Here is a 17,794-nt window from a genome sequence, read left to right as displayed (position 1 = left end):
GTCCGAAATAATCAAACTGCGAAAATCTGTTTTCGTTTGGATGCTATATATTGACCTTTGATCAGGAAGCTAAGTTTGCGGGTCATCGCACATGCGTAGTAGAACTGGCGGTTGAGCGCGAATTTTGACAGATTTTTGTACGATCTTTTGAGGAAAGTTCAGCAAATTCAAATGTTGGACCTGATTTTGACCATACTTGTGAATTCTGAAGGTAAGGGGTAGCTTATAATAACATTTTTATTATCATCTGGTGGTTAGAAATCCCCAAAACATCGATATTTTAAAATTTGTTGTTCTTGAAGATATAACGCCCCCCTCCCCACTATGTAAGTCAGAGATGCCACTTTGTAAATGCTTCATTAAAACGGCTGTATGAAATGATCGCCGCGTTTCAATAAAAAATAGGGTTTTAGAATGAGTCGAAAGCATTGTGAGAGGGTGCTAAACTAAGCGGTGTAAATTATATAAAAAAATATGGTAATTTTTCTAAACCTAGAAATTATAATATTGCATGCAACATTATGTTTATAATTAAAAAGCCAGTAGCAACAAATTGTAAAAACATGTCGTGCCCCTTTCTTTTCATTCCAGAAACCTGTACCTAATGAGGTTTAGGGGGTTATAAGGTCTCGGACCGGAGTTTCTTTTACGATTTCGGAGGTTGGCGGACAGCCTCAGGCCGAATGGCTACAGTTCCGCTAGTAAACGTAGGACGCGAAACTTGATTAATATGATGGAAAGCCGTTTACTGTCTCTTTCCGACAAACCTATTGGTATCGTCTGTTGCCTCTTTATTTTGGGTGGAATATGTAGTAAAATTTTAATTTTGGACACAAAAACTATCATTTTTTAACACTTTTTTGATCGAAGCTGCTTGGGAAAAACGAATTTTCCCAGGATAACGGCCTACGTGGAAGAGAAGCTAAATTCTTCATGTTTGTATAAAATGAAAATAAGAAAATTCCATTTGATAACTTTTTTGCAATCTCCGATGACATAATTTCTTCGAAATTGCATGAAAAACGATGCTATTTGTGTCATCAGGCGAAAAAACCGCATCACCATTGCAGCGGACTAATACAAAAATGATTTCGTTGGCCAACCAACTACTCCTCGCACAAAAATAATACAACCCACAGGCTTTTCAGGAAATATGACAAATCTGTGCTCAGCTATAACGATCACCAAGCAATGCAGGGAGCAAAAGTTATGGAGACAACAGCACACTTCCGGCCTATTACACCACCCTTCCGCCAACTCCGGTCAGATTTGAACTCCGACCCGGAACCATAACTTATAACTATAAGCAAGCCAGTCTAAGAATTGCCACTGCTAACATATACAATAGTAGCTGTTACACATTGCTAAACAGTTGTGATATGGTGCCACCTTAGAATCAGAGTGAGTTGCCCCGCCCAACATGAGTGTTCGTGTGGACATGAGTAAGATGCCGGCACACGTCAGGGACTCCGCTTACTTTGTGTCCAAAGACAACAGCTCGGGCGGGAAAGGAAGAAAAAGGTAAGAAACAGTGACTGAAACACAGCTATTTTTTTAAAAACATATATGACTGGGGACGCTATCGGTGTTTGTGTGTTCGTGTGCTCATAAACATACAAATTTGAACTACATGTATATGCTGAGTTATTTTATAAAATTGGTAATATCTTTGTTCATCTGCAATTGGAAAATTTTGTATCTGCAACAAGTAGACTGTAGAGATAGATTTACCTTTAAGTTTAACACTTTTCATTAATGTCACAAAAGACAGTGAAAAAAACATACATTTTAAATGATTTTGTCTTTTTCCAGGTCGACAGAAAACACAGGGATTGTTCCACTGAGTTTTCCTGCAACAAGAGCAGTATTGTGGTATGTTTGGATGGTTAATTTCTTTTTCAGTTTTTGTGCTCTTTGAAACAAGATGAAAGTTTGCCAGTAGATTAATGTGGCCAGAAGAGCATGTTCACAGTGTCAGGTATTCAATATATAAAATGTTGTTCTTTTGCCCATCTAAGTCTTCAGGCAAATAGTATTTCTCTAGTAATGAAGGTTAGACACCCATGTAATAAGAATGCATCAACAATTACTTAAGCAACTGAATATCATTGTGGAAATATAAAAATTTTCAAATAGTCAGACATTTGATACAGCAGACATAGTCCAATAGGAAACAGAAATAAAACATGTGTAGCTTATGTGTCCTGGTTTAATTTAATGACAAAAGCTAGACATCAATTTTGATACAATATTCTGTACCCATGCAGGAGCCGAACTCCAACAGGAACTCCCTCCACTCTGCATCTGACTCACTACAGGTGTGTAAAGTGTTGTATATGACATATGTGTACATTATAGTATTGCACAAGTGCACATCCGAACTTGAAAATAGAATGTAGAAAACTTATACTGTAAATACTAGTAGTAATGGGCTTGTTGAAATTTTTTTTTTTCTTCTTCTGTAGTTATAATATGTAGATCTAAGTTTAACCTGTGAGGGCTTACCATTAAAAATGATTTTTTTAGGAACTGCCATGTATTAGTGCTAGAGAAGACCCTGCGACTGGCCCAGAGACACGCCCTGCAGGCAGAGGACACGCCCTTCTCATGTTTCCTCATCGGCTGTGCTGTGGTCGACTCAGGTTGGTGGTTTTGACATCCTATTTCAACAGGGTTGTCTCAAGGACCCATCCCTCCATCCCATGATGCAAAACTTGTTTGTTGGAGGAAAGAAAGTTCACCTCATCCATCAAACTTGATGACAAGAAAATGATGAAATGGTTAAGTCTGTATTTTGGTAAGCTCCCATATTGGTGTATTAAGTGGCAAACTGATATTTCTGCAATGGCTGTGGTAGATGCAAGCTGAACTAGAAAGGTAATATTTGCAAGCAAATACAGAATGTTACCTTCACATGTTGTAGTCTAACACTGGCAACTGTTTTGTTCATTCTTATTTGAACACATTTCTAAATGTAGTGACCCGAGCCCCTCTAGATCTGACATTTGCTACATTATGTAACCAAACACCACATGGTGCCTGCTACTTTACCGGTTACCATCGTGACAGCCGTCTGGTCCAGGTCGTTCACCTTATTTGCGCGGAAAAGAAGAAGAAACAAAGCAAAAACAATATGTTCCCTTCTGTGAAGGTAACATAATAAGGAAAGGATCTATTAGTATATCAGGTGGGGTCGTGTGGCGTTATTGCAGGGAATTTTGCCCAGAGCTCAGTGGTCCTGGATTCAAATCCTGTCATGCTACACTACGGATCTTGTACCTTTAGGAAAGGCACTTAACATGACTTTTCCTCACTCCATGCAGGTGTAACAATGGGTACCTGACTTCTGTTGGGGAGATGGAAGGCGAGAGATGTATATGGGCCCTACCTCCCAATACCATGCCCCAGACACTCTGGATAACAACCCACTGCCCCTACCGTCTTAAAAAGGCTATGGGACTACCTTTACTTACATCAGATAAGACCCTCAATACCAGAGCCCTGTGTTTTCTGTCCCCACAGATGAGGAGGGAGTGACTGTGACGTTAGACAGGTTTGATCCAGGCAGGAGTGTACCAGGCAGGGCAGACAGGATACCTACAGCCTCTCTACTGGGGGACCATGTGGTGCACACTTCCATCACGGTGAGTACAGCCTCTCTACTGGGGGACCACATCGTGCACACTTCCATCACGGTGAGTCTGGAAAACCAGCACAAGCCAGACTGATGCGCATGGCAGAGAAAAGCAGATCCTGAGAAAAGACTTAAAGGGGAACTAAACCTTTTTTGTAAAGCATTCTGCAATATTTTAAATAGATCAAAAAGTCCAGTTTTTACTTGTTTTACGTTAGTCCATCATAGACCGCCAACCTCCATACTGCTAAATACGCCAATACGCTATACCACGGCTTTGTCACCACGCTACTCTCCAAATGATGGATTCCGGCGACTTGGAGGGAGTAAACGAGTTTGAGGGCTTTGAGGAGTACGAGGGGTTTGACCCACAGAATATAACTCCGTACAACTACCAGCCCAGGCGCCCAGCGAGATCGGTCGATGAGACTGGGGAGGGCGGCGCCGTTGGAGCTACTTCTGTCGCCCCGTCGACACATCCAGAACTTATTGAGGCTGTCAGCGCCGTCGAATGGAACGGGACCGATGTTGAAACCTTTCTTGCGGGAGTTACTACAAACTACGCAGGACAGCATGGCGCCCCCCTCCCCACATTTCAGCTGGACGAACTCGCGGGAAAAAAAAACTGCTATTTTTGTACGTCCGTAATACGTTTTGTGCCACAGACGAGGTCGTAACAAACTCTAAATGAAGAGTTCACAAGTTACGGTCCACATTGGCAAGTCCTCGATTGAGAAAGCCGGACTGGAAAACTCTATTTATACGATAAGTTCCCGCGCAGTCAAGATGTGTGCTGGACGTGCGAGCTGGGGCAGGTTGGTGGTCGGATTACGTCACAGAGGTCAAAGGTCGCGGTACTTCCTGGACTCGACAACAAAACGACGCGAAGTTCAAATGTTGTGGAAACGCTAATCTATGATGGACTAACGTAAAACAAGTAAAAACTGGACTTTTTGATGTATTTCAAATATTGCAGAATGCTTTACAAGAAAAGGTTTAGTTCCCCTTTAAGACAATAAACGTCTACAACAGACCTGAGTCAGCTTACAAATGTGCCCAATGTGCATGGCAGAGAATGTCATTCTCATATACACTGTAGTTAGTATATGTACGACTGTTCAGCCATAGCCGAAGTTGTAGGGCTATCAATTAGGAATTTAATATGGTCAATACTGACCGAAGGGGGCCATTTATATGAGTCTTGTTGATTTTCAAGTGATTTCATTTGTACTGCTAAAGCTACATGTAAGATCAATTTATTCTAAGACATTTAAATTAAAAGTGAGTCTTGGATGTTTTGCAAGTCCAGATTTTTTTAACTCGGTGTTTTTCTCCCCAGCTGACTAAAAGGGCTCCAGGCTCAGAAGCTTCAGTCACCAGCACAAAGGAAGTCTTCACCAGTACATTAAAGGTAAAGGTGTACATACAGTAGCAAACTAGATGGTAGACAAACTGTACTACAGGGGTTTTTCTTGCAAAAAATTGCAAGGGGAGTTCCTTGGAGTATTAACAGGAAGTTGAGCAACCAAGCAGGGGATGGTGTGCTAGAGAAGATAGTGTCAGAGAAGTTGAAGACTGGCTGCATGTGACCTAGTAACATCCCTGGTCAATCAGAATTCTATGTTTGTCAGAGTATAAGCTCTGCTGGGTAAGAGTTCTCCTTTTTGGAAAAAAAATGTGCAGAGTCTGACATTCTTCTGTGTCATGACACAATGGTAAAACTGTGCAGACAATTATGGCTGTGGGTGAAGTAGGCAGATTTTCTGTATCCATGGTAAAATTACATAAAACCAAAATGATAACTGTCTTTTTGTAGAGGAGGTCACTTGTAGTGTACATGTTTGACTGTAGTTACTGGCATTGTCGCTCTGTGAATAGTATTTCCTCTCTCCCCCAGTCCCTGCACCACCACTGCTGTACTAAGGACCCTGTGGACGTCTCCAACTCCCTGGCTCTTCAGGCTCACATCTACGTACAGGACGAGGGGGAGGCCATGACCTTTGACATCCACCTGTCGGCCGTCTCCATGGCAACAGGTTTCGAGGCCACCCCCGTCACCCCCGTGCCCATCATCCCGACGGCGCTGGCTCGTAACCTGGCCGGGCCGCTCAACCTCAGCGAGGTGCAGGGGGCGCCAAAGTCGGGGTAAATACCTGAAACAGTAGCCTGACTGAAATCGCGCCCCTAGCGGCCGGCCCTACAGTTAACCCCAGCCAGATAGAAATTGTATAAACACAGGCTACCTAAAACAGTACCTTTTCAAATAAGCTCTAATAAATCCATCTTTTTCTTGAAGATAATTATATTTATCTTGAAGGTAATTAAGTTCCTTGAGGAATCTCAGTCATTGCATAGCACATATCATCAGAAAATTGTCGGTAAGATATCCAGGTAATGAAACATGCAAGGGAACACTATCAGCTACTTAAACATTCGGGTAAAATTTAGAAAAATATAATTTAAATACTATCCAGTTTCTGGAGTAACTGTCAACTATCTCTGAACTTTATCATGCAATCCATCTGAGCTATCACAATAACAGAAGCAGTAATTCAACCTGAAGAGGAATGATGCTAACCAACATAACAGATTCTATTACCCTTCCCTATAGATGCATCTGTTACCTGCAGCTATGACTATCATACCTCTATCTTTGTGATCAAAATCTTTGTGCCCACTGTGTAATTATATTTCTGTGTGTCCCTCTCCCCAGGTTCCTGACCATGGACCAGACCAGGAAGCTGCTCCTCCTCCTGGAGTCTGACCCTAAGATATACAGCCTCCCATTGGTCGGCATGTAAGTCAGGACTCTGCATTTTGTTAGACTGATAGTGATAAGTCCATGAAGGTTAGGCACCCAGGTAATAAGATATGCCAAGTAGAAGTCATTCAAACAACTAGATATGATTTTGGAAATGGTCAGACATTTCAGGTAGCATCCACTATCTTTCGTCAGTGACACTGAGTAGGTTTGTTTTTTAAGTGATAAGCGCTATACAATTTATTTATCTACCCAACTAGCCATTATGTACCATGCAAATGTACCATGTGCATTATCTACTGAGATATTGATGTGTAACTTGTTTTCAGCTGGGTTTGTGGTCCAGTCCACATCCACAGTCCGCATATCTGGGCCTGCTGTCTCCGATACATGTACAACACCAACATACAGGACAGGTAATAGGTCAACTTACACTCACTTGCTGAGTATTTCAGTGATGCTGAGACAGTTTGGGTGGCTTTGTGTTCATTATATAGTAAATCTTCTGATACTTAAAAAAGGATATGGGCCATTCCGACAAGGTCCTTAGTACTGCCTAAGGCCCAGGTCACAATTCCCAACCCGGGGCCCGGCCGGGTAGCTTTCGGAAACGAAAAATGTGGTATAAAAGGCAACAAAACACACAAAACGTAAACAATATTAGTCATTGCCATAATTTGTATATATTCCTTGGTCAACACTTTTACTTTTCGTTTCCGCAAACATCCCGGCCGGGGTCCGGTTTGGAAATGTGACCTAAGCCCAAGGAATACATTTTATTTGTGGTTGTGACTTTGTACCCAATAATTGCATTTTTTTTTGCTTCCATTGACTTGAAGAGGTTCACTTATACCTTAAGTTATCGAAATTGTCGGTCATGACATTCTAGTACATGTATAATTATAGCACTACGGTAGACCTTGTAACATGTACAGTACTAGTATTCTCTAACCCTTACTGAGTCATGTATTAATATTTTTGTCAAGATTGCACCCAGCCCAATAACGTACCCCCCTGCCCCCTGTACAGAGTGTACACCCCCATGCAGGGGTTCCTGGTCGTGCTGTACTCCCCCACTCACTCCCATACCAATAACGTACCCCCCTGTCCCCTGTACAGAGTGTACACCCCCATGCAGGGGTTCCTGGTCGTGCTGTACTCCCCCACTCACTCCCATACCAATAACGTACCCCCCTGCTCCCTGTACAGAGTGTACACCCCCATGCAGGGGTTCCTGGTCGTGCTGTACTCCCCCACTCACTCCCAGCCTGAGTTCTACGACTGCAGGACCAAAGACGGGGTCATGAACTTTCAACTCCACAACTGCTTCGAAACACTTCATGTTTTGAAGGTGACGTTTCTGTTCATCACAGATTTATTGCAATGTAGAATTAGTTGTGTGGGAACATGTTTCCAAGTAATAATGTGGAAGTTTTATGCAATGTCACAGAGCAACATTCTGCTAAATGATGCAATGTTAATTTTGTCACGTCATTTTATCCTGTCACTCCTGGGTGTAATCATTGTTGTATAAACTTTTGGAGTCTAGATATTTTCTAGCATTGAATCAATGACCTTGCTTCTCTTTGGTATATCTAATTTCTGATGAATGTTTGAAATGTGCGATGCAGGATGCAGAGACTATGGACAAGCGTCCGTTGCACCTGGAGTTGGTGCCTGCCGAGGACGGGCAGAATTTTGCTCTCTTCCAGCAGGCACTGAAGGATATGGACCCCATAGAGTGAGTAGTTACATTTATGATGATTCTTTTCCTGCTTTCCACTACATATCTAAGATTAATATATCAATAAAGGGTCAATACATGATATCAACAAGTCAAGATAGGGTTAATGACCCACCCTGAGGTTTATATGGTGCCATTTTGATCTGCTGGGGAATATGTTGGCTCTTGTGTCCGTATTTGAAAGATCCTCTACTCACTTAATGGTTGACAATACCCTGAGAACAAGTCCTATGCCCCATAGTTTTGGACCAATGGGAACCTTAGAAAAAGTGGGTAGAATATTGGAATTTTAATGACCTTGGTTATGGGGAAAATGGTCCTTCTTATTGGTCGACAACATCTGACTATATGCGATTCAAACATGTGTATCCCTTTTTACTGTTATTATGACAGGTGTCCGACTGCCATGTCGCCTGACTCTGCCATGAAAAGGATGTTCCCTGGGGAGAATAGTAACCATGGCAACAATCACCATGACAGTCCAGTGCCACGCCCCTCTCCATCACCTCACCCCCTGTCAGGAAAGGTAACAGAGAAACTGTTCTTAGTTTACTTGATGAGAAAGGAAAACCATACCCCAAAATTTTTTGGAAAGATCAAGATTTCAACTCCAAGTACATTCTACTAGATCTTTACTTGATAACGATGAAGCCTGTTAGGATAACTTTTTTCTGTTCTGTTTTTTTCCTTTCTCCAGTCCCCCGTGGTGCAGCCTTTGGTGCCCGAGCTGTCTATGGTCTTTGACAGCTTCTGTGAAATCCTCCCGCAGAACGTTAACAAGCTCAATGACTCCCTCCTGGACAAAGAGAACCAAAACGTGAATCACGGCGGCAAGCACGTCCACTTCGCTCCCTCCAACACGGCACCACCGAAGGGTGCACAGTCCCCCCACACACATGCATCTCCACAGGGGAGACAGCCGCTCAGGAACTACAACTACCAAACACCACCTCAAGGTAGCAACCAAACAGGACAGAAACAGCACAGTGGTGGGAAGCACACAGAGTCAAGCCAGTCTGCAAACTCTAAACAGGACCGTAGTAAACAGTCTCATGGCCACCACTCCTCTAACATTCACGCAACAGACACTCACGACCAACGCAAGGGTGTGACACCTCATCCACATGGTCTGCCTGTGGGGCAAAACTTCCCCCAGCAAAGGCACCCAGGACCAGCTAACCCAAGCAGGGGATATACACCACACTGTCACCCATCTGCAGCAAACCCACATGTCCAGCAGCAGCAGCAGAGGTTTGCGCCCCAGCCTGACAGTTACAGACATCCTCCACCATTGCCTGCAGGCCCCAGGCAGCAGTTTCACTCTGCAGGGCCTGGATATATCCAGCCATACGGCCATCCAGTGGGGTCTACTCAGGGATGGAGTGGTGGACAGTACGGTCTAAGGCCTCAGAGTGGTCAAATGCCACAGAATGGTCAAATGCGACCAAATGGTCAAATGCCACCAAACGGTCAAATGCGACCAAGTGGTCAAATGCAACTAAATGGTCAAATGCGACCAAATGGTCAAATGCAACCAAATAGTCAAATGCCTCAGAATGGTCAAATACCTCGGGTTGGTCCTCCAAGACAAGGCATGGTCCCAAGACACAGACCAGCTCCACAGCCTTACAGCATGCCCCCTCCTCCTCACCCCCAGGTGCAGCAGCCACATAACCAGGACCCACGCTGGCAGCCTCCTCCACCAGTCTATCCACCCCAGCAAGCATCGCAGCCACCAAACCATCAAACCAACACCTATCGACCAGCAACACAACCATATGGTCAACAAACACTTCAAGAAACACATCCATCTCACACAGGAATCTTAAAGAATCATCAACAGCCTCCTGTAAAATCCCAGAGGTCAAAGAAAAGGCATCCTTCTCATGGAACACCTCAAGAAGGTCATCACCATGGTAACACTGGTCATCACCCTGGTAACAGGCATCCTCCACAAGCTGTCCACTTCACACCTAGCCCTCATCAGATGAAAGGTTCTCATTCAGCAGCCAATCAGCAGCAAGATAGTGATGATGAGGCTCTGTCACCAGCCAATCAGAGTGAAGGATACCACAGTGAACTGGAGCAGTCAGATGTAGCAGCCAATCAGGAGGAGAGTTGTGGGCATGCCCAGTCCGGGATGAGTCCACATGCTTACAAACTGCTGATGCAGCAAGATGCTCAACTCAAGATGCTTATGGCTCAGGTACATCATGTAGATTTGTAACAATGTTTTCTTAGATAATAGTTGTAAATAAGCTTAAGGAAACTTCCCCATAAAGAGGTTTATGGACAAATTTATCTTTTTATTGGTTCATACATATATCTGGTTACTATCTTTTAATTTTCTTGAGGACTAATTTAAAAGCCCAGTTTATGTATATTACTGATATCTAAAGCTCAATCTTAAACCTTATCTCATCTCCACAGATCCAGCGTCTTCTTGGAGCTCAGCCTAATAGTGGTGGCACTGAGCAGCAGGGAACAACTCCATCATCCATCCCTCCAGCTGTCAATCATCAAGCTCTGTCCACTGATCCTAGTCCTTCAACCAATCATCAGCCTCAGGGAACACAAATCAATGATGAGAACAACTCTGATGAAGGGCTTGAAAATACAGCCACCAGTGTTGCTGATTTCCCCGAAGTCTCGCCTACTGGAAAAAGGACAGCATCTATTGCGATTAACACTGGTACAAGTCTGTACTGGGGCGATACAGGTTCAGAGGTCATATCCCATGAGGAAGCCAATCAAAAACCAGTACAGGTGTCATGTGACACACCGGACAGTCTCCATGAAACAGCTGCTGATGCAACATTGCCCAAATCATCTGATCATGAGGGAATCAAAGAAAGGAGTGGATACCTATCACATGATCACATGGGAACCAATGAGAGGAGTGCATTCACATCACATGACCAAGAGCAAACCAATCAGGAAGGCTCCTTTGGTATGAACCTGAGCCAGTTGCCTGTGGAACAAGAAGCGGGTCCTCACAGCAGTATGGTCTCCTCTCTTCATGCTGTGGACATTGAGAGTTATGCAGGCAGCACTCCTTCAAGGTGTCTTACCTTTCCTTGTCTTTTTCAAGAGGAAGAAAACATATTCAGAAACTTATAGATACAAAGAAAAACATTATCTAAATCTTCATTCAGCTCTCTATCTTTGCTGTAATGAATTAGATTTTCAATACCTTAGGTTACAAAGGTCTGCATAGTACAGAAACAAGGAAAACCCTTGGTCCAAAGTCCCTAATTTGGTTTTAACTTGCTGAACTTATTCCTTCCAGATCCCCCCTTGACAGTGAAGCGAACCATCAGACCAGTATGAGTCAGATGTTCCAGAGCCCAGTGCTGGGGGAGAGTGCCAGTATGTGTGTGCAGCAGCAACAGGTGTGTAGACTTTGAGGGCACTTTTGTTGGACAAGTGGTAAACAGGTCCGAGGCATACAAAATCAATTTTGCACATAAAAGCTGCATAAAACCAAAGCAAGCTCTGTCATGATCTTTTAGTTTTACAAAATGTAAGTCACTTTATATTTTTTGGATTGTGTGCTTTCTCACTACAATCACCATTTGTAATCCCCCTATAGTCATCATTGTGATGCAGATTGTTCTTGTATCAACAGACGGAAGATGGAGAGGAAGAGGAGGAGAGATTGAACAACCCTACATCTTTCAGGGATGAAGAGCACTTCTACCAGCAGATACTGGTAAGTAGGTTATCACATCATGGTACAATTTAGAAGTACCAAATTTAAGCTCAAAGATGTTTGTAAGAGTTTCACAGCAGTCCCCTATGCTGTAATTTGGGCCTCTACACAGTGTTTCAAGCGGCATAGGGGGCTTTTCTGTTGTTTTGTTACATAGGTAACAAAAATTGTTGTTTTATTTCATAAAATTTGGCTTTAAAAAACAAAATCCAGCAAATGGTATTTCTGAGGCTTATAGATGTAAGATTTTTCAAGGGGAGGATGCCCCCATCCCAGACCACCACCTTACAAGGCCTGTGTCGCTTGCCACACAGCCAAGCTGGGAAAAAATCCTGTTTACAACCCTGCATTCCTAATGTACCTAATTTGATGATTTGTGTACATGAGCATGTCCTTGACAGCCATGTGTTTTATTTCCCACCAGGGCCAGGTGAACCAGCTGCTCCACAGCAGCTCCCCAGATGGAGGCCCACAGAAGGAACCTCGTCTGTCTCTCCCTGCACACCCCTCAGCTTCTCCTGCTCCCAAACCAAGGAGACTGTCTGGTGAGTCTTCATTACTTCTTATTCAACATATGATGTCTGGCAACTGGGATTAGAGCCCTTAAGTTTTTAATGTAAGAAGGCAGTGTTCCTTACCACTTAATCCTTAACACCATGGATTTTGGCTCATTTCTTGTTTATGTTTCAATAATGCAGAACTGATGCAGAAACCAATAGATGATGGTCGTTGTCATCAAAATCAGGCAGCTTGCTTGGACGACGTCAACTTTTTCTCTCCAACAGTTCCTTTATTTTGCAATATGGCAAACTACTTGTAGATTGTTGTATATTTGACTCACATCTTAGCATGTACAGATGCTTTGATCTATGTTTAATGTCCAAGGGAGACTTATATTAGAATTCTCCACACTGTTTGATTTCCAGAGAGTGCTCTGTGGGAAAAAGAACACCAGCGGGTTGTCAAGGCAACCAGGAAACAGCTGAAGCGGATGGGTGCAGTCGTGGAGGAGGAACAACAACACTCCAGAAAACACATGGACCATCACAGGTACATCATCTCCAATTTCATTTAAGATGAATGCTTGATTTGAACCCGAAACTTTCTGGGGCATTACCAGGTTGGAAGTGGAAGTACTAACTAGGTGCATATGCACTTTTGTGCACCGAAAATTGGAGCTGTGCGCACCTAGATAGGGTAACGTCTGAAAGTGTGCTACTGTACACTAGTATACAGCATATTTTAGGTGTAAGAAAAACAAGTGACCGTAGGTAACATAGTCTGTGACGTCGGTCTGGTATATGTTGCTTGTTTTGTCTTCTTTGGTGTGTGACGTTGTGCTTATATCTTCGTGAGACTTACAATACTGTTTCATTCGGAGAACATGATTGGATTGTCCACGTAAAAAATATCCTAAATTACCAAGGCTTTGGACACATATGGCTGAACCCGAGATCATACCACATAGATACAATCAACACTCAGTTACGACAACGTTTACAAGATATATACGTGCAAAATTGGCATTCCTCTATTCGAACCAATTCTAAACTCTCCTCTCTTTCTACATTGAATAAGCACTACAAGCAAGAAAATTACATTTCAACCATAAAGAGCCTTGACATTCGTAGGGCAATCACACAACTCAGAATTAGCTGTCACAAATTAAATATAGAAACCGGGAGATTCAAAAAAATCCCTATCGACCAGAGGGTTTGCCCATTCTGTCCAGAGTTAATTGAAGACGAATATCACTTTATGATTGTATGTCCCAAATATTCTGAAATACGCAATTCTCTATACAGAAGGTTGTCATTTTATACACAAGGATTTATCTCAATGGACCTGAAGTGCAAATTCAAATACATCATGACATGTGACAATCCCTGCATGGCAGATATAGGAAAATATATTAAAGAAGGTTTGGATATTAGAAACTCCTCAACTGATTGTAAAAGCTTCCAATGATTGTAAGAAGCTTATCCCATACTACAACTCCTGTATTAGTTAGTTAAGCTATAGAACTGTAGTTATGTAGATGCCATACTTTGTACCTCGTACAATTGTTGTGCAATAAAGTTATATATCCTATAATGATTCTTTTCACGGTGTTAACTATATCGTTTTATCTAAAGTTGCTTAATATGTCTGTGTCATGTGAATCTTAATGTTAAAGACCTAAACAGGTATGGATTGTGAGATAACATGTGGTCAAAGTCTAAAGTTATGATGACGAAAAGTAAACGAATGGTCTAATACACAGGCACATTCACAGAAGACACACCTACAAGTGCTACAAGACCGACAGGCAGACTGACAAACGCACTAAGTCCTAACATGTTTCTGTTATGGACGTAATAAGTATGAAGCACGGAAGGAGGACCTTGATGTAATTTTATAATTTCTAATATGGCTTACACTCTTCATCGTGTAGTGCGTTCACCCAGCTTTGTCTATTTAGGCTAGTCTTGGCAAACTTGGATTTCTGAAATTATTACAACCATAACAAGAGGCTGAAAGTACAAGTATATATGAAGACAGCATTATCATAATAAAAGTACCAACCATGTTCCTTAAAAACGTAAATGGCCATTGGCCCGCAGCTACATAAAATTAGGTGATACTGTCATATTCAAAGTAGATCGAAGTTGTCAAACATATCATGACCAGCTGGTCGCAGCCGTTGACAACATGAACAGCTGGTCACAGCTGGTCACAGCTGGTCACAGATGTTCACATATTTCGAGCAAGGTGAACAACTTTCAACTTGTGTGTATGGTAAAATCATAATCCAAAATATTTCGAGAAAGGTGAACAACTGTCAAAGCGGCCCTGGACCAAAACACCGTACGCGCAAGACGAACAAGCTGTAGGGGTGATATTTTTATACATCCATAATAAAACCAACTGCCGCGAAAAAAAACAACGTGCATCATCGTCAACCTCAGTGCAGAGGACTTGCCAAACAACGTACTTATGCGACAACGGGAACATACAGTTACAGATGCGAACGCGAATAACTTTGACGATCAGATAAAACCACGCATCTGCTTGCAATATCTAATTCTGGCAAGGCTCACACAAAGCGGCCCTGGACCAAAACACCGTAAGACGAACAAATTGTAGGGGTGATATTTTTATACATCCATAATAAAACCAGCAGCCGCGAAAAAAAAACAACGTGCATCATCGTCAACCTCAGTGCAGAGGACCTGCCAAACAACGTACGTATGCGGCAACGGGAACATACAGTTACAGGTGCGAACGCGAATTAACTTTGACGATCAGATAAAAACACGTATCTGCTTGACAATATCAATTACCTCATGACCCATATACAGGGGATCTGGACCAATACACCGGAAGACGAACATTTTGTAGGGGTGTTATTTTTATAACATCCATAATAAAACCACCTGCCGCCAAAAAAACCCACGTGCATCATCGTCAACCTCAGTACAGAGGACCTGCCAAACAACGTAAGTATGCAACAACGGGAACATGCAAATACAGATGCGAACGCGACTAACTTTGACGATCAGATAAAACCATGCATCTGCTTGACAATATCCGATTACATCATGACCCACATGCAGAGGATCTGGGCCAAAACACCATAAGACGAACAAATTGTAGGGGTGCTATTTTTATAACATCCATAATAAAACCACCTACCGCAAAAAAAATCACGTGCATCATCGTCAACCTCAGTACAGAGGACCTGCCAAACCATATAGAATTCAGACAATGGGAACATATAGATACAGCTGCGAACGCGCGAAAACCTGACAAAACTAAAAGTCTGTCGACCAGAGGTTCTGGTCACAGACTAATAACAAAACCTTTGAAGAGCTCAGAAGAGTGGCAGTAAGTTTTGCTGACATTTATTTTATCTTTTTTTGTGTGCCCAAATATTCCTGTATACCTACATTTTTAGGTTAGGAGCTTCTTTGGGCCCTGCCATGGGTATACTGTTCTTATTCAGCAGTGCATTTGTTTTTGTTTTTGTTTGCTACAGGCCTTCAGCGGCCCACCCCAGTGCAGACTTCATCCCCAAGATAAACTACATCTCGCTCTCGGAGATGGCTCTGGAAGGTACCGGCACCGATCTCAGCTTTGAGGCCAACGCTATCGCCATGAAGTACCTGTCTGATGACCAGTTAGCCAACCTGCCACTCACCCCTGCTCACCATGGCAACCAGGCTCCCTCACCAATCAGATCCATGTCTGCCAACCAATCGCTGTTGAGGGGCATGTTTAGGGGGAGGGGCATGAGAGGGAGGACAAACTTTGAAGTGACACCAGTGAACATGTCGATGGCCACTTGGAAATACATGAGACGGTATGTTTTACAATTTCATAGGTAATGCCAATATCTAATAGCACTCTTTGTTTATACCGTACTCTTGTATAGCTATTAGTTATTTCTTTATAGAACTACCCTTTTGGTAAAGAAGTCCAGAGCTTCCTGGGAAGGAAATTATTTTGTCTCTTCTAACATAGCATAAAATTTCATTCCTGCAATGTTGCAGTCATAAAAATATCTAACAAAGCAGCATGAAAGCTCCTGACCTCACTCACACTCACTGTCTTGTTGACTGTCTGCTGAAAAATAATGCATTTAATCTAAGTAAAGACAAACAGATAGCATCTGACAAAGCATTTAATTTCCATTGACATATATAACCTAAAAACATCTACAAAAGCATAATTCTCTCAGAGGTGTGGACTTAGAAAAGTGATCTGATAAAGATGGAATTCCTTCTCTTCAATAGGTATGGGCTGATTGAGGAAGAGGATGAGGAAACCAGTCAGGTGTTCAGCCCTCCAAAGGAAATCACCTCCAGGAGATCCTACTCCAGCTCTGAGAGTGACTTAGACGAGGAACAGCACTCCTCAAGAGATTCCCAAGGAGGTAGGAGAGAATCAGAGGAGGCGTCTCAAGGAAGAGCGATAAACGATTCCAAGGAGTGCAGCTGTTGTTCGGGATCCAGCCACGGCTCAAGCAGCAGGAGTGGACGGCAGAGGGACAACATGGCGCAGGGAGAAGATCCGATCGTCGTCTTTCCCGAGAAGTGGAAGGGAAGACCCAGAAGGCAGTCTTCTTCTCCACAGTTTGAAGATGACGAGGGCTCGAGAGTGTCCAGAGGTTCATCAGAAACGTCAGGACACAGAGAGGGTACAGACCGTGAGACGAGGGGAAGAGGTGCGAGGGAGGGAAGTGGAGAAACAAGAAACATTCTTGATCTTGGAAAGTTGAGGCAAATGCCAAAACTCCTGTAATTCATTCTTATATTGTTGAAAAAAACATTTGAAGTAAACTTTTGACTGAGGTTATCCCAGGCACCAACTGTACCCTGAAAACTTGTTGCATTCAAACAAATGCAATTTATCCCTCAATCTTGTTCAATTGAGAATACAGTAGACATGTTACTGCTTATAACAAGAAAAATTGAGTTTCCGAACATTCTGTAACTTTTAATGATGTATTTATTTTGGACGCGGCTTTATTCACAGGGCTGTTTGAAATCAAGTTTGACAATGGCAACTGAAGCCCAGTATAGTAAATGTAATCTACAAGTTTGTATATTGTTCATTTGCAATGGAGCAGAGAAGGATATAGCCTGAATGTTCATATCTTATTACACCATGATACACATGTACAAATGGTAATGAATTTTATTATATAATTGGTTACCTATCATAAAACGTAATGGGCAACATATGAAGTGTACATAAAGTTTTTTTTTCTTATAATGGGTTCTACGTGTGAAAAACTTTTGCTATATCATATATCATTTTCAAATGACATGTTTAGTCATTTTGGACTCTGCAAGATGTGCTAAAGAGTTACTCAATAGAAATGATTGATGGAATAAAGATATGTTGAGTAAACTATTCTTAGTTCAATTTCTGTTGAAGCTAAGTCATCTGTAACATATA

The 17,794-nt window shown here is 42.5% G+C and overlaps 1 protein-coding gene across 5 annotated transcripts; it reads left to right on the top strand.

Annotated features, from left to right (window-relative positions):
• The first annotated feature begins 44 nt into the window (after positions 1–44).
• LOC118431790 (SCL-interrupting locus protein homolog) lies at positions 45–17,151 on the top strand. 5 transcript variants are annotated; one of them, XM_035843127.1, is made up of 22 exons: positions 45–211; positions 1,395–1,521; positions 1,813–1,872; positions 2,268–2,318; positions 2,527–2,642; positions 3,523–3,598; positions 3,650–3,695; positions 4,974–5,045; positions 5,532–5,779; positions 6,348–6,431; positions 6,725–6,811; positions 7,605–7,746; positions 8,027–8,136; positions 8,533–8,665; positions 8,837–10,345; positions 10,570–11,201; positions 11,429–11,531; positions 11,768–11,851; positions 12,276–12,396; positions 12,778–12,901; positions 15,870–16,193; positions 16,627–17,151. In XM_035843127.1, exons 2-22 carry the CDS (start codon positions 1,421–1,423, stop codon positions 17,132–17,134), a joined length of 4,731 nt encoding a protein of 1,576 aa, XP_035699020.1. In that variant the 5' UTR covers positions 45–211; positions 1,395–1,420; the 3' UTR covers positions 17,135–17,151. The 5 variants fall into 5 exon arrangements, with proteins under 5 accessions (XP_035699020.1, XP_035699019.1, XP_035699016.1 ...); XM_035843126.1 differs by lacking the exon at positions 3,650–3,695 and having other exon boundaries at positions 3,523–3,644; XM_035843123.1 differs by having other exon boundaries at positions 3,523–3,695.
• Positions 17,152–17,794: the final 643 nt, after the last annotated feature.

This window comes from Branchiostoma floridae, chromosome 15 (assembly GCF_000003815.2).
Source record: "Branchiostoma floridae strain S238N-H82 chromosome 15, Bfl_VNyyK, whole genome shotgun sequence".
Classification (NCBI taxonomy): Eukaryota; Metazoa; Chordata; class Leptocardii; order Amphioxiformes; family Branchiostomatidae; genus Branchiostoma; species Branchiostoma floridae.
This window is presented reverse-complemented; position numbering and strand designations above follow the sequence as displayed.

Coding starts and splice junctions, on each gene's coding strand:
- LOC118431790 (XM_035843123.1), top strand. CDS start 1,421: ATGAGTGTTCGTGTGGACATGAGTAAGATGCCGGCACACGTCAGGGAC. Junction 11,202..11,428: donor GCAGGCAGCACTCCTTCAAG/GTGTCTTACCTT, acceptor TATTCCTTCCAG/ATCCCCCCTTGACAGTGAAG. Junction 11,852..12,275: donor ACTTCTACCAGCAGATACTG/GTAAGTAGGTTA, acceptor ATTTCCCACCAG/GGCCAGGTGAACCAGCTGCT.